Consider the following 17,133-nt stretch of genomic DNA (forward strand, 5'->3'; position numbering starts at 1 on the left):
TTTTAACAGTTGGACCAGGATGGAAGAGCAACCTTTTACCACGGGTCATCTTCCTCCTTATATATTTGAGCATGCAGAGCTTTAAATAATTCAGAGGAACCAGCCTGAGTTGTTCATTTCATCTTTGTAGTTATTTACTGTTTCCATCAGACCAGTTGCTCCAATGATTAGTGAGAATAGTCATTTCCAATGTATCAAAATGGACACTACATAAAAGTGCTCAAATACTTGGAAATTGTGCTTCTTTTGGCCTCAAATCCTTCTTTGCAAAGGTTGTAAAAATGTGTTTACCCTTGGGGTTTAAAATACTATGATAAAACTGAAGTACTTTCAATTTTGCATGCATTTTTTAAGTAGGCAAGAGATTAAGTTGAGGTTTCAGTTAATTTTCAAGATTTATTTAAATATAGCTATTTAGGGTTGGATTCTAATTAAGGCTCTTGACCGCTGGAAAATAATTAGCTTTTATTGAATAATTCCAAATTCTAAAAATGAACTTTGTGTCTGTAAGGAATTATTTCTGATTTTCCAAGTGTATGTTCCTCCTTTTTCTTAAAAACAAAAAATAAAACCCCACCTGCTACATCTTGTAATAGTACGTCTCCAGGTTTGTTTGGACCAATAAACACTATAAAATCAGTTACCTTCGGTTTCAGCAGAGAAGTGGCTTGGAGGGAAAAAGGGTGCTCATCTCTCCTCACTGTTTTGTAGATAGTTTTTTACTTCAGCAATACTAGTTGGATGTTGAAGAATACCATACCACTGACTTGTTTTAACTATTCACTCCTACACATGATATACCTGTTCATTTCTCTGAGAAGCTGCCATCAACTCAAACTTGAGCTACGGTAGCTTGAAATATTTTGAGTACTGTGATCTATATATAGTGTATCTCTTTTTTTTTTTGTAAACCCACGAGAGATTTTAATATAGATTGAACCTCTCTGGTCCAGCACCCTCAGGACCAGACTGGTCCCAAACAAGTGAATTTGCCAGACCAGGGCAGGTCAGGCGTCCAGGATCACCCGAGGCTCCCCTCCTGGCTGCTGCCCCGGGAGAACCCGGAGGCCTGACCTCCTCCAGCTCACCTGCCTATCTCTGCCGCCCCCCTGGGGCTCTACTCCCTAGCCCATGTGGCGGCAGCTGCTCCCGGGAGTTCCCTGACCCCGTGCAGGGCGGAGGAAGCTGCTCCTGAGATTCCCTGACCCAGTCCCCTATGCTGTGGCAGCTGCTCTGGGGCTATCTACCGCTAGGTCACTGGCCCTGCTGGCTGTCGCCAACCAGACGGACCATGGATGTTGCCAGACCAGAGAGTCCTGGAGGAGAGAGGTTCAACCTGCATTTGGAATATTTAAAAATGGAATTACTCAAATATGCCCTCTAATTGATTATTTTAAAATCTTAACACTTAAGCAATTGTATATTTTACCTTAATATATCTATTTATTTAGATATCAGTCTTACACTTCACAGCAAAGAATATCCATCCAAAGCTCTGTGTGCTTTGGCATACATTGAAAACACAAAGTAGTTGATAAAAGTAAAAACTGACAAAAGCGGCAGTTCCGTTTCCCACTCACCAGTATATGAAATACAAGATTACATCCCATATATTGGTATCTTCTCCTCAGTGTTTTACACAAAATGGTACTTGTATATGGTATCAAGATTACCCACAGTTCCTTCTACATAAATCATTTTGAGTGGAGTGATTTTATATAAATTTGGCTAAAAATACGAGGCAACATTTTGTTTTCAGTGAAGCCACAAACTACACATATTTAAAACAAAAGCGGCGAGGAGTCCTGTGGCACCTTATAGACTAACTGAAGTGTAGGAGCATAAGCTTTCATGGGCAAAGACCCACTTCGTCAGATGCACGAAGTAGGTCTTTGCCCATGGAAGCTTATGCTCCTACACTTCAGTTAGTCTATAAGGTGCCACAGGACTCCTCGCCACTTTTACAGATTCAGACTAACACGGCTACCCCTCTGATATTTAAAACATTTTATTGTATTTATGCCAAACAAATCAACATTAAGTGTATTGCTATCCATTTTATCAAGTGTTTACATGCTTCCAGAATTTTGGTGTATTTCCTATTTAATCAAACTCCCATCTTAGCTAATGAGCTGTTAGTATTGTTTGTTGGACAGAACATTTCAAACATTATAATGTTATTTCTTTTGCATAATACATTGCTTAAGGACAACATATTTGTGTGGTGTAGGAGATATGTCTGTTGGTCTAATGGGACTGCCTAAAAGATAAAGGATTTTGTAATTTTATGACATTTTCAAACCACTTTTTAACTGCATTATTTCCCTTTAAACCATTGCTTAAATACTCTTGTGAAAAGAATCCCTGCAGTGTTTGTAATATAATATTTTTGTATTTAATTTGTTTTGTACTTTGCAATTTCCAGAGAAGATGATAGCACATCTACCTGTCCTAAAAAGGAGGCAGAGCTTGCAGCCTGCTCGAGATAAAGGAGTCACTAATTTGAATCCCAGAGTAATCAAACTATCAGCTGTCTTTGTTTTACTAACAGCAGCCGAGTTGGGAGGCATAATTAGGTTAATGGTTCCTGGCTCCAGCTGTGTGTCTCGCTTAACAGAACAAAGGCAGCTCCACTGAGATTCTGTAATATAGTACACTTTTTTTTAACTTGGAGATAATTAACACAGGTTACTTCAGTGCGCTGGAGTTGTAAGCCTTCAGATGCATAATGTAGAATTACTTCCTTGTCCAAAAACTCACTCTTTCTATCTCCTGCATTCTCACATAACGGAACATGTAAACAGGTATATTTACATATGGAATATGTACACGGATTTGGGAATATTCAGATGGAGATAGCCAATCAGACATCCAGCTACTCATTTGTGCATACATTTCTGTAGGCCCATAAAGTGCCTTCAGTTGTGCTCTGGTAATTGGGTCATGGATTAAGTACCTTTTTTTTTTTTTTTTAAAAGAAATGCAGGCAGGCTTTTGTGTCCTTGACCATAATTTACTCTTTCTGCACTCTTGTACAATGTACTATGCTCCAGTGTGTGTTGTATGGTTGCCACCATCTTCCTGACGAATTAGTGTCATTTTCAAAGTGCTTTAAGTTCTTTGGAGTTGAAAGGAGATATAGATAGATATAGATATATATATAGGATGACTGTATTCTTGTTTCATGCTATTCCATGTCAAAGAGCTGGGGCTGGATCACTTGCTTTTACTGGAACCTTAAGGTGGATGATGCAGGTGAAGCCCTGATTAACAGGGGCAAGCTGGACTAGGGAAGGAAGGATAAAATATGGTGTCAGCCTGGCCTGGTCAGTGGGCTGCATGTGGAGTTCTGAGTCTTGGGGGAGCAGCAACAGGAAGGAACAGACAGCATAGATATGTTGGGAACATGGATGTGTGGTTAGTTTTAATCACTGTGGTTTGCGTGTCCCCTAATGTTGTCAACTCTCACAGTTTTACGACCATATTTCATGATTTTTTAAAATCCCCAGTTCTTGGAGTCATGTGATTACATGCAAATCTCAGTTTCCATTTTTTGAAAATGAAAGTGCATTTCTGGCCATAACGGTTAGGGAGAAAAGCCTGAAAATTTGGACCCTACAAACTCAAAATGTAGAGGTGCACACATGAAATTTAAAAAATGATTGATTTCTGGGTACCTGACTCATGCTGTTTGGTCACTTGGGACTATGCCAGCCACCATATTTGTTCTGAGTTTTGTGTGATTTTTGGATCTCTTCACTCCAACTTTATTAACACTGAGTCCCAAACCCTGTGGTCCTGAGTGTCTCATTTCTCTGCTCACTCTGCCTCTGGTTTAGTTAGGTGGGTAGGTTTATTGAATTTGCCTTTAACCCTAAAAATCACCCCTTTCTTGAGGCCTAACCAGCCATAGCTGGTGAGACAGAGAACCAGGGCAGGAGTTTCAGTGCATGGGTCTGGGAAGTGTGCTTAGTTCCCAACTTTCCAAGAGCAGCAAAATCTCAAGCTAGCACCAAGTACTACTTTAAATGTGTGAACTTGCATCTCTGACTACTTGGGTCCAACTGTGATGGAAACATTAAACTATCCTGTTTTCTAAAATTGATGTTTTGCTTCAACCACAGATTAATTGGTCTTGAGGCAAGAATCGTTAAGTAACATTTTATGGTCTGTATTATGCACGAGATTTATGCTGGGGACCGGCAAACCCATTCACAAACCTTTGGCAGACCGGTAACATTGTATTTGCATATTCATCATACAAATAATGAATATGCAAATACACAAATAGAATGTTATGTGGCCGCCTGGCCCTAACCCACCCCCTTGCTCCCCAGTGCCTAACACCCCTTGACCTCCACCCCTATTCCCTATGCTCTTTCACCCTTTAACCTCTGACCCCTATAATCCATGCCGACACCCTCTTGCCCTGTGACCCTACCATGCCCACGCAACACCCCTTTGTCCCCCCAGTCCCAACACTCCCCAGAGTGAAGCTGTCCCCCTAAGCAGCATGCGTGTTACTGCTGCGCGGAATGGGGGAATGGCTGTTGGCAGTGTGCTCACTCCCTCTCCTTTGCGCACCCTCATTCCCCAAGTGTGTTTTGCATCCTGATGGGTAGGGGAAGAGCATGGAGACCTGGCCTGGCCATCATGACCAAGGAGGGAGGGAAGAAGGCGCCTTCTTCTCTGCCTCCTGCTGCCGCAACCGGCCAAATCGGTCTCGGGGGCAGAGCCCCGAGCCCCAGGTGGCCACCATTACTGAAAGCGTAGGAGAGAGGGAGGCTCCTCCTGTTGCTGCCTTAGCACCACTGCTGGCAAAACAGGCTACACTGGCAGAGTGTGGAGCCCCAGCTGGCTGCCATTACCAAGGAGGAAGGGAGGTTCCTCCACCTCCACTGCCTCCTGCTGCCACTTCTGCCCTAGCGCCACTGCCAGCAAAAGCGGCAGTGTGAGTAGGAGGAGTGGCCATTGGCTCCCTCCTCCTCCATGCCGCCTCCCTCCCCAAGCACAGAGGAGAGAGGAAGGCTCCTCCTCCTCCTCCATGTCCTCCTGCCATTCCTCAGCCACCGTGGGTGCTGGAGCTGAGCCTCCATGAACTGGCAACCAGCAGTTGGGAACCGCTGGACTAGGTGGTCCCTTCTGGCCTTTAAAATCAATGACAATAGATATTAATAGAAATTAGAGATGGGAGAACTAGTGGATCTTCCTGTCCAGTGGTCCCCAACGTGGTGCCCACGGGCACCATGGTGCCTGCTGGGCCATTTCTGTGCGCCCGCTGAGTGATAGGAGCTGACCCCGCCTCCGGGCGCATGGGCGGTGCCTGGCCCCGGGGCGTGCAGCGTATGGTGGTCCCGCCCCCAGGTCCACAGTGCAAGGGCTGTGCTGGCCCCATAGTGTGCGGCACAAGTGTGGCGCTGGCCCCAGGCGCATAGCACAGGGGCAGCGCTGGCCCCAGGCACGCAGCACGTGGGTGGCCCCGTCCCCAGGTGCGTGGTGCATGGGCATCCCCGCCCCTGGGCACATGGCACAGGAGCAGCGCCGGCTCTGGGAGTGTGGCGCATGGATGGCACTGCGTTCGCGGCGTATGGGTGGCCCCACCCCCGGGCACGTGTGCAGTCCTGCCCCTGGGCGTGTGCGCAGCCCCACCCCCGGGTGCCCGGCGCGTGAGTGGCCCCGCCCCAGGTGCCTGGCAGCCCTAAAAGGTTGGGGACCACTGTTCTAGGCCATCTCCTGCCAAAGCAAGATAGTTCCCAACAATGCTTTTTCTAATGCTTTCTCCACTATAGTTTTGAAATCTTTTAAGGAATGTGACGTCCACTGTTAAGTTTTAGGTAGTTGTGAATTTGTTTCAATAAAAACCAATTCATTACAAGCATATTTGAATCAAATATTAACCAGAAGTTTTCTTATATGTAACAATGGAGGAAATAAATAAGATATTACACAGATTTCTGTTATTCAGCATCATATATATAAACAGAATGTAAATCTATTAATTGAATTGCATTGCTAAATGAACTGTATTAATCAGCCACCTACACTACAGCTGAAGAATGTTGATAATTTCCATAAATCAGCACATTCCTTGCTTGTGCCATAAGTAATTATGCATCTTTAGAAACAAAACAGTTTAAAGATATTATGATCAAAGGAAAGAGAGAAAATGATTGTTTCATTTGTGAACTGGCAAAATTATCTTTCTTACGCTTGTTTGTGTTATCACTTTCTGTTCCAGGTGATCAGCTTTTTCAGCTCACGCTTAGAGCAAGCCGGAGCCCAGCTGTCAGTGGAAAGGGTTCTGGAAATCATCAAACAAGGAGCTGTCGCATTGCCCAAAGACAGGTTAAGAGTAAGTGCTGGCAAAGACTTAATTAATTAGAACGCTACATTTTAATTAACTATGTCAAGATGTCATTTTTCTTTTGAGATCAAGCCATATAATACTACATTATGGATTGCAATATGTTTGTTTTTTATTTAAAATACCTCATTAGTTTAGACTGAAAGCTTATGTTTTTGTTTTATTTATGTGTAAAATGTTTTTTCTTGATTTGTTAGTGAATTTTGATGCCTACAAGTTAGAGACATTAGAATGCACCCAGGGTAGGACTTTCTCATAACATCTCAGAGATGGAGTCTTTACTCTGTGACCACACTGTTAAAATTCTCAACCAGGCCCACCTCATTTCCCAGTTTTACTATTGTCTCATCATCCTCTCTGGCCTTCCAGGCATCCAGATTGCCCTTGCAGGGCCACACAACACTGCTCAGATCACTTTCCTGATCCATATTTCATGGGTAGAAAAAAAATGGCCCACTGAAAACAACCAACTTGAAGTCCTAATCTTGTTTGAACACAGGCACCCTGTTTGATCCTGAATGAGCACTTAACAGACTTGGTTCCCCAACTGTATGGTGGGGAATTGTAGCACATTCCTACCACTCACAGAGGGTGTTCACATTTGTCCGTTGGTTGGTAGGTCATGCCAAAACCATCATGAACAGTGTGAGCAATGCACTGTGGGTATGTATCCCACAGTGAAGTGCTGTGAAAAGGCAGAGTTCCTTGCACATTTTGGGATTCCCTCTGAGTTCTTCCATGCTTCCTCAGCTCCTGGGAGCAGTGTCACAAGTAGCTCTGTGAGCTGTCTGTGCTGAGGAATGTCCAAGTAGCACAGCAGCCTGTTTCCCCCGCTCACCCCCTCCTGCAGCAGCAGTCTGCCTGCCACCACATTGCTTGTGCAAGGCAAAACAGGAGCTAGGGTTGTCAGGTGTCCAGTTTTCACCCGGGCAGTCTGGTATCTGCTGGCTCCGTCCGGTTAAAAAAAAACAAAACAAAAAAAAACACCCAGGAAATACCAGACATGTACAATGTCCGGTATTTCTCGTTCCCCTGGGACAGAAGCCCAGCGGTGACAATTTTCCCCTGGCACGTCTGGCGGGGACAGGGGCGGGGGAGTGAGAAGCACGGTAGAGTCTATCGAAGAGGGGGCAGGAGGGGGCATTTGCCAGATGCCACACTAGGGGGGCGCCAGGCTGGGCTGGGAGCGGAGTTCACACTGCTCTGGCCCACGTGACCAGCAGAAACTGGGAGCTGGCCACGTGATGCCTCCCTCTCTCTACAATGGGAGCCAAGGCAGCCGGGCCGGGTGGCAGGAGGAGCACTTTAAAAGTCATATTGTTCCTCCATGCCTGGGTCTGCAGAGGGGAGGGGGAAGATTTGATTGGGGCGGAGGCTCCTGGCTCTGGGGATGCCTACCTCAGGGGGAGGGGGTAGTGCACTGGGATGAGGGGAAGCTGCGGGGGGGGAGGGTGAGTGCATTGGGATGGGGGGGACTAGGAGGCCTGGCTCGGAGGGGGGGGCATTGGGGGTTAGTGTGTGATCCAAAACTGGAGGGAGTGGTGCAACTTTTTTGCTTCTGCTTACCATCTTTGGTCTCTCCCTCCCCCCCCCCCTTTTTTTTTCCTCCCTTGACAGAATTTTTCCCCAGTGTTGTGGTTGGTTGGTTTGGGGTTATTTTGGTGCGGGAGAGGGATGTTCAGTATTTTTTGTCAAACCATCTGGCAACCCTAACAGGAGCAGTCTCTTTATGTGTTCCCTACACTGAGCAGTGCACTCAGCTGTCAGATATGGATCTTTGGAAAGGGAGAGGGGCATGTCTGCAGGGAAAAAAAACCTCCCGGAAACTCTTGGCAGCCGCACGGGGCTTCTCCTGCCTTCCTGCAAAATGACGGAGGGTTCGCCCCTCGCCGTGCCGTTCCCCGTCCATCCTCCCCCCCCGGCTGATCGCAGTGCGGGTCCCAGGAGACACATCACACGGGTATAATCCCCTTCTTCTCTTCTCCCCTTTCCTTTCCCAGCCACGAGCGCCCATGGGGCTCACAGCAGCTCCAATTGTCTGGCTGGCCGGAGCACTTCCGGGTTCCAGTTGGTTCCGAACTATCAGGAGTGCCGGACCACTGGATGCCGGACAATTTGAGTTTTACTGTACGATGTTTCATTTATGCTATTAACCATTATGTCAATTATCAATAATATTAAGTTTGTATATTTTCAGTCATGCATCTGGACATACTTACACAGCTCTTTGTTGACTACTTGTTCTGAATTTTGATGTAGTTTGGCTCTTTGGTTTGAAAAGGTGGCCAACCCCTAGTATTTAGTATTGTCTTCTATTCAAAACCTCTTGACAAACATTAAGTCCTGCAAACTCCTATGAGACAAAGAGCTAACGCATATCCTTTTTTAAGAATGAATGGACTGAGGCATAGAAGCTTTGCCTCTTTCCAAAAGTCACCAGAGCTAGAATCAAGGCAGGAAGAGGGAGTGTCCTCGTTCCCAGTATGCTACTCTGACCACTAGACGACTCGCGCTCCCAAATACTCACTATATTACCGTTGCCCCTTTCCTAACCAAAAGTCAGTTTCTTGTCTGGAGCAGATATCAGTGATTTTTTTCCTTAGTGGTATGTATGTGTGTGTGTAAAATGTACACAAGCCACATGTCCTCAATTAGGTGGTAACAAACAGTAGTCCAAACAGCTATCTTTTGCAGGAACCTCAGAGCGGGACCCTCTGTGGTGTCCCTCAGAAGGAGCTGTTTTGTGCCTACCTGTTTTCGCTCTGTCCATGGCGCTACATAGCTCTTCTGCTCCAGTCTCTGACTATAACCTGGGAAACTCCTAGTCCAAGGCTAAGGTAGATTCCTTGGAAGGGCAGCCCAATGATCTACCCTCTTTTTTCATGCAGCAACTATGCACCATAAAGGAACCTCAGTGCCTCAACTGCCAGACAAAGGAGAGTGTCCTAATCCTATAATACTATGAATGACTCTCTGGGTATGGTTACTGCCTGCCATGGGTAGCTCTAGGTATAGAGAGTTTCATCATGAGTGCTCAAACATCAGTAATCCCTGATGTTGAGTGAGGTAGATGAACAGTAAACAGACCATGGGGTGGAAGGGTGAGGATTAAAGCAGTGCTTTCATTCATTTACTCAAGGCAGACACATATCTGTTAGCTCAGGTCAGGATTTTATTTTTCAATACATATATAAAAATAAGAGAAATATCTAAAGTTGTGAATGTTCTTGACTCAGTTACTGTGGGTTTAGTGGAAGAAATAACTTTGAATTAGATTTATTTAGATTTTGAGCTTATTGTTGTAGCCATTGTCAAAATATGAAAAAATATGAACAAATAAAAGCACTTTCAGCCATGATCTTGGTCTGCACAATGGTGCTTACCAGTTTCACTGTGTTGCATGCCGCTCCTAGTCACTTTCAAGCTGCGAAGTGGCATGTGATTGACAGGAGCACATAACTCATCTCAGATTGCTAATTAAATTGGCCTTTTTAGGTAAATATGTGAAAAATGATTCCTAACTCTATTTGGCAAATACATGCCAAGAACTGGAAGCTCTATCTTAGTATGCTTACAAGAAGCTACCTCACTGCTGTTCAAAATAAACATAGTGTAATTAACATTGCTTTAAATCTAGTGCGTTTAGCCATATACTAAGTAAGTCAGGAGGAGTCCAAGCTGAGTACTTTAGTCTTTTAGAAGACTTCTGCATAAACAGAGAGATAAAGAACGGGCACTGAAATCAAGAGCTGGTTGTTTCTCCTTCAGCCTGAGAGAGAAGATAAATGAAGCTAATAAGCCTGGGACTGAGGTGGAAACTACAGCTCATAGATACAGCTGTCTCCTCTGTAGACAAGCAGCCCACGGATCCAGGCTCCCTTTTTTACTGCAGAAGCTTATTAAGGGCAATTTAAAGATCATGGTGATAGGTGAAAATTGACCGCAGTGTCTTTCTCTTTAAATTCACAGGTTGTCTCTTCTTCCTTTCGGTGAATTATCAGTAGCTTGAGGATTAGGAGTGAGAGAGAAGTTAGACTGTGTCTGGAGTCTGGGATTTATCTCAAGATTTTGAATGGGAGTTAGCCAGCAGATAACTGCTCTTTTACAATAAGTGGGAAAACTTGTTCTGAATGCCAGGTATTAACTGGAAGCTGACATTTGGGTTCATGGAGTGAACACACTGGAGAGACCACATTTCATGCTTTTGAAAGAAACATCCCACTGGCTAAACATTTTATTTTTACAAATACTTGCTTAAGTTGGATATCCGCCCTGCCTGATTTTTTTTCCACTGCATGTTTATTCGTATTTACTCCTTTTTTTTTCTGTGGTTCTTCAGAATCTCTAATTGTGCTCTACAGAAGCATTTATGCTTTTATATTGTGCCTCTTTGATATCAGACAAGCATTTAACAGTCATTAAAACTTGTTCTAGTTTTATGAGCAATAAAATTCACTCAATAGAATGTAAAAGGAAAAAACCTTGTTCCATCCAATCACTAGACCCTGACTGAACAGAAAACCAGGACACATCTCAGAGTATATCAACAAAGCATTTTGGACTGATCCTCCTGGGTCACTTCCGAGTCCAAGCTCCAGCCTATGCCAGCTTTTTTAGGGCACTAACATGAATCCTGATAAGTTAAGTCTGTCCACCTGCGCTGGGAAGCTTGCTCCAAAATCGTGGTTAAACATACCATCAGAGTATTGTTCCTCATATATGAACAGCTCTAGCTCCCTCCACTCCTGTTTGTTACATAGGAAAGAAGCCCTTAGTCACCAGACAGTAAAGGATGAGGGAGGAAAGGGGGAATAGGAGACTGGATTGTTTGAGTACTGCCTAACCCAGAGGTGGACAATAATTTTTGATGGGGAACCACTCTAAGATTTTGGAAAGTGGTATTACTGGAGGAGGTGCAGGGTCTGGGATGGAGGTTGAGTGCAGAAAGGAGCTTGGCAAAAGGGACTGGATACAGGAGGGCTTGGGAGGGAATTTGGGTGAAGGGAGGCAGTTGTGACCTAGGGCACGGGATTGGGGTGCAGGGGCTTGGGCTGTGACCTAGGGCAGGAGGAGGTTGTGACTAGGGCAGAGGACTGGAGTGCAGGAGGGATGCAGGGGTTTGGGTAATGACCTTGAGCCCTAGTTCTCTCTAAGTTGAACACCTGCGTGGCCACGCACAAATAATTCTAGACCTGCGCACCTATTTTGCAGAGCCATGCAACACCACTCATTTTTCTGCAATACCTAGAGAGGCATGGTGGGTTCTAGCTCCCGCAGAAAGTGAGTGGTGGGCAGCTGCTCCTCAGCCAGGGCCGGGACTGCATAGTGGGTGGGCAGGTGGCTGCTGTGGCCAACTGGGACTGTGGTGGTTGGCTGCCCTGGTGGCTGGGGCTGCTCCAGCAGTCCCAAGCCATATGGCAGCAGGCTGCATGACAAGAGGGCTGCTCCGGTGGCTTGGGCCACGTGTTGAGAAGGCAGCTCTGGTGTCCAGGGCTACTCCTGCAGCCTGAGGCATATGGCAGGGGCCGGGGGGTGGGGGGAGGCTGCTCTTGTAGCCAGGACCATATGATGGGGCTGTTCCGGCAGCCAGCTCCAGCCCTTCCCCAGGGTAGAGCTGTGGCCAGGGCCCCATAGTGGATGCCTGGCTGCTCCCTGGGTGGGCTGCATGGCAGCCTCCGAAAGCTGGAGCTGGACTGTGGTGCAGCTGCTCCTGGGGCTGGGGCCTACTGCATCTCTGCCCCTCTTTCACTCCTCAGAGGACTCTGTCTCCCCCCTCCCCTCCCTCCGTGTGTCACTACCCCAGCACCTCACTCCCTGCAAACCCTGGGTTCTAGCAGCAGCTTCCCTCTGCCCCAGGTGAGGACTCTCAGCCAGCCCCGCACACAACTGCCCCGGGAGCAGCTCTCTACCCTGCACACAATTGCCCCGCCCGGGGCAGCATTCCGGGGACACATCACATCTCACCTCCTGGCCATTCCATGAGTTGAATGAGGAGTAACAGATAATTCGAACTAAGGATTTAGTTCAAATTAACGTTTAACTGCCTCATCTAGCCGCGGGCAGTTAGTTCGGACTAAGGGGGATTTTAAAATGGCGGCGCCCAGGAACATGCAAATGAAGCCCAGGATATTTAAATCCCAGGCTTCATTTGCAACTCCGGTTGCCCTCATTTGCCTACATAGCTCAAACTAACGAGCTAGTGTAGACATACCCTGAGTATCTTGGATCACTGTGCATACATTACACCAGTGCTCCGTGCTCTGGATTGGCCAACTATTTGCATTTTGGGTGTTGGTTACAATCTGTAAAGCCTTGATGTGGTCTAGGGTGCAACTAGAAGGGAGATCATCCCTCACCCTGTGAATCATGACACCAGTTAAGATCAGAAAGATTGCTCTTGCTGATGATTCACTGAGTTTCGTTGTAGGAATCTTGCAGCAGGGCATTCCCCACTGAGTTCTCGTGCTTGGAGGTCAGGCTGCTGTGCTGTGCTGTGCCAGAACAAGACTTTGGTGAGCTTCAGGGCACGATGCAAGGCACATTTGTTCATACAGGCCTTTAATTAAGCCATGGCAAACACACAGTTTACTAATTTAAATGGGTTGTCTCTGCTTGTGACTGTTTTATGTTTGTTTTAATTGTTGTAATAGTGCCCAGCTGCCATGGACACGGAGCACTACATAAGAATATGTAAATTAATGCCACATGGCATTGCAAAGGAGCAAACAGCAGATTAATGATGGAGACCAGGGACTCTAGGGCATAGTGCTGGGTGAGGGAGACAGAAAACTTCCTAAAAATAAATTCATCAGATTTTCTCTATATTTATGTTTTTCTGCTCTGAAAGGTCAAGGATCTGACAATACTGGAAGCTGACTGTGTCTAATACATCCTTAGGTCTGACATTATGCAGGCAGCTGTAATGCAAACTTCCCTTTGGCTAACACACAGCTGCTGTTAACCCTTAACCTTCAGAATATCAAACTGGAAGGAGGAATGTAGGGGATATTTTTGGCAAGCTCTTTTACGGCTCTTCAGAACTGATGCTAAAAACAATACATAGTAGTTTTGTTGGGGCAGAATTGTGCATAAAAATCAAAGCACAGTTCTAGTGTGTATCTACATTGCAACTCTCACATCGGACTGAATGGCATTGGTTCATGCTGAACAAAATTAAGGCCTGGTCACATCTAAAACTTAGGTGCAACTTGGTTAGATCGACCTAACCCTTGCTGTACTAGATGCTGCCAAGTCAATGGAATGTGCTTCTGTCAACTTAGCTTACCACTTCTCTAGGGGATGGATTTACTACAGCAACAGAAAAATCCCTTCTGTTGTGGTAGTAAATACCTATGCTATAGCAGAGAAGCTACAGCTGTGCTGCTCTAGCATAGATACTCTTGTAAGATGTCACTCACTTCTCAGCTGACTGAGAAGCAGTGAATAATTAATTCATGATACTTTTGAAAGCATTCATAACCAGAGGTCTGATTCTCACAGGCTTTTGTGCTGTCCTTCCCTCAACGAACATGCCTTGAGACAGCCAGGAGATCCAGGAACAATTATGTGAAGTGTTGTTACTGAACTTAGGACAGTAGATGGCCTGGTTGAGGATGGTACTTAATTAAGCAGGTGCCCAAGGGCTTGTCTACACACAAACTTGCACTGGTTTAATTAAATAGCCTTAATTAAACTAATGAAAACCCTTGTGTAGACACTTATTTAATCATGGCTAATTTTCATGTTTAAACCTGTTTCTATTTGTCTTAGGTAAGGTTATGTCTACACTAGGGATTTTAGGAAGCGTGTGATTTGATAATTGTGTAGCCATCAAAATTTTGGTCAGATACACGATTAACCAATAAGTGGCTCTGCATTTGAAAAAGTTGAGAGTCAGCACGCAAGCATGCTGGCTCAGTCCCAGTTTGCACCGGGTCCAAGGGTGCCCCTCTGCATTTAAAGAGTATGAGATGTGCCACTCGTTGGGGTTGTTTAAATATGCTCATGGCAGAGGTCTCTCTTGTTGGCTACATAAGAGAATTTACCGCAGCACAGCTATGTGGTACAGCGGTAGTGTAGACATAACCTACATTGCAGTAAGCATCCACACAAGTATTTGCGCCAGTTTAACCAAACTGGTTTATAATCACAGTTTAAGGGTTTCCCTACATGGGGAGTTATTCGAGATTAGCTATGCCTGATTAACTCCATGTGTGAACACCCTTATTTTGGAATTAAAGTGCCTCAGGCCATGTCTGTGCTATGCGTGCCACAGCGACAGAGTTACAGCACTGTAGCACAGCTATAAATCACAGTGGAAATGGTGAGGCACTGCTTAGGTGTGTAAAGTAAAGACTTGCCAGAACCTTGAAGTGTTATACTCTACATGACTCTCTCTACATGCCCAATCCCTGCCTCCCCCATCTACACTGCTGTTTTTAGAAGTATAGTACCCTGCTGCCTCTCCTGTGCCGAAAGAGCCTTTTCATGCTATAGAGAGATGCCGGAGCTTTTCCCTGGTGCCTCTTGCCTATCAGAACCTCTCTCCACTGCCAGAGTCTTTCTGTTTGACATTGCTCTTTCCTTGCCCTGGGGACAGGCAGAGTACGTGCTTTATACAGTTCTGCAAGTGCAAACATCGCCTACGGCACTATATCAGCATCACTGATTCATGGAAATAATTTTTCAGTGGCAGTTTTCAGATCCACAATCATTTGAAAAATGGGTTGAGCTCTCAAAAAAACAGGGCAGCAAAAATTTGTCAAAAATTTATTCCAATGGTCTCTAAAGAAATTAAAATATGGCCTATTTCTCTGTACACACAATGTATACCATGCAGATACTGCAAATGAGTAGGAATGAGTTTGTGATCAGCTATTACAAAACTGATTTCCAAGTTCTGTTTCTAGTATACGTTGTAAGAATGCACGTAATTTGGAAGCTTTAAGGAAAGGGAAATAAATGTATACTGTCACTATTGGAACATAGTTCAGCTTGAAACATTCAGTGAGAAGCTTCATATTACTGAACTGTAGACTTTTAAACTGTTTGCTTAATATGGTGAGTCATTTGTAAAGCATATTGATATAAACAAAGATTGTTAAATTTAAAAAGCAACAAAAATGCCCAGTACAATTACTGCTCCACTAAACCTATATGTGGGATTTTAAATGTTGCATGTTCCAAGATTTGGCTTACTTTTGTTGGTATAAGAAAAGTACTTTTGCACATAAGGTCCTAGTTACAGTCAAGTTATCTGTCAAAAGATTGCCAGGTCTCGCAACAGTAGTGTATACCACAACCTCTCTGTGGCACTCCCAAGGAGAGTTAGTTAATGTTGTAACTGATCCCATATTTATACATTACTTTCAAGACTATTTGAGAAGGGGATGTGCAGTCCACCTCTCCCCAGGTGTCCTTTGGATATGAAAATTCTAGAATATACATTTTTATTAAATTATTTTGATAGGCTTATGTGCAAAAATAATGCTCTTATGGTCATTGGAAATTCGCTTAAAAAATGTGGCTGCTCTTGAGAACCCAAACAACTTAGGTTTGCTTTTATATTGTAGCTGTCAGTCATTTGTGGAATTAAAACAGCATTTTCACTTAACATTTGTTTCAGGGGCTTTTTCTATGGTTTCTTTCAGTAGTGGTGGTGAGGAAACCTATTAAATGGGAGGTGGGGTGCAGAGAGAAGGAATTAAAAAGCAACTTACTGGCGTTGCTAACTAGGGCTAAAAAGAAACAGCAATTTTAGTTTACTTGTACTCCTGGCACAATGTCAGAAGTATAGTAATGCTTTTCTGACACCTCCCTATCAAAGAGTAATATAAACATCACTACAGCATCAGCATAGGAAAATATGCATTAGCAAGCTCTTGAGTCTCTGCTCTTTAAACTCTTTCCCATGTAATATTAGATTCTCACTGTAAACGAGCCAGAATGTTTTCCAGCAGAAAATAATCATCATGCCTTCAACTTGGAAAGAGCACTCCATAAAACTTTTTCTTTGTAGATCAAGAGTAAACAGAGAACTTCAGTCCTGTTACCCTACTATTCCCTAAAATGTGCATTCTTCTTAGCATTTTAAAGATTCATGGTTGAACTCCTGGCCCTGTTTAAGTCAATAGGGACTGGTAGTTTTAAATGTTATGAACCATTACTGCTAGTTTAATAATAGGAAACAAGGACTTTTCCAATTTCCAGGAAAGTTATCAGGAGTCTTCTGTAGGAGTAGATCAGTCCTCCAAATGGTATGATGACTTGATAGCGGGGTTGGGATTCAGGTCTCCTGGGATCTTTACTTGGCTCTTCCACTGGCTCATTGTGAGACTGAGAGTTGCAGTCCCTCGGTTTCCCTGCTTGTAAAATAAGTTTAATACTTTACAAAAAGGGCCTCGATTTGTGGAGTGACACACACAGATAAATGATACTATTTAAGCACATGTTGTTCATTTGTTTTATGACCACAATTTTGTAATAGTGGCATTGGTGCAGTGTTTTGCTGTAATATTTCACAATTTGGGAATATAACCATAAATACTTGTTGCTTTGCTAATCGTGTCACCTGTGGAGCAACTTAACAATAGTAACTTGCATTGCTGCTGCCTAGACATAGGCAACCAGAGTCTTAGTTCCCATATCAACAGATATGGGATATCAACACGGCTACATTTCTATCACTATTCTACATATCAATAGAGACTGACGATGCTGCACAGCAATCATGTTTATTCTTTAGCAGAGAAAGGCATCCATCACAATGA

General features: G+C 44.5%; 1 protein-coding gene across 6 annotated transcripts in view; it reads left to right on the plus strand.

Annotated features, from left to right (window-relative positions):
• The window catches only part of DYM (dymeclin), a 322,698-nt gene that overhangs the window by 269,984 nt on the left and 35,581 nt on the right, over positions 1-17,133 (plus strand). For all 6 annotated transcript variants that reach the window (XM_075932691.1, XM_075932689.1, XM_075932685.1 and 3 more), the window contains one exon: positions 6,239-6,352. In XM_075932691.1, coding sequence (XP_075788806.1) covers positions 6,239-6,352 — 114 coding nt within the window. The remainder of the gene's footprint in view (positions 1-6,238; positions 6,353-17,133) is intronic.

This window comes from Pelodiscus sinensis, chromosome 6, assembly GCF_049634645.1.
Source record: "Pelodiscus sinensis isolate JC-2024 chromosome 6, ASM4963464v1, whole genome shotgun sequence".
Classification (NCBI taxonomy): domain Eukaryota; kingdom Metazoa; phylum Chordata; order Testudines; family Trionychidae; genus Pelodiscus; species Pelodiscus sinensis.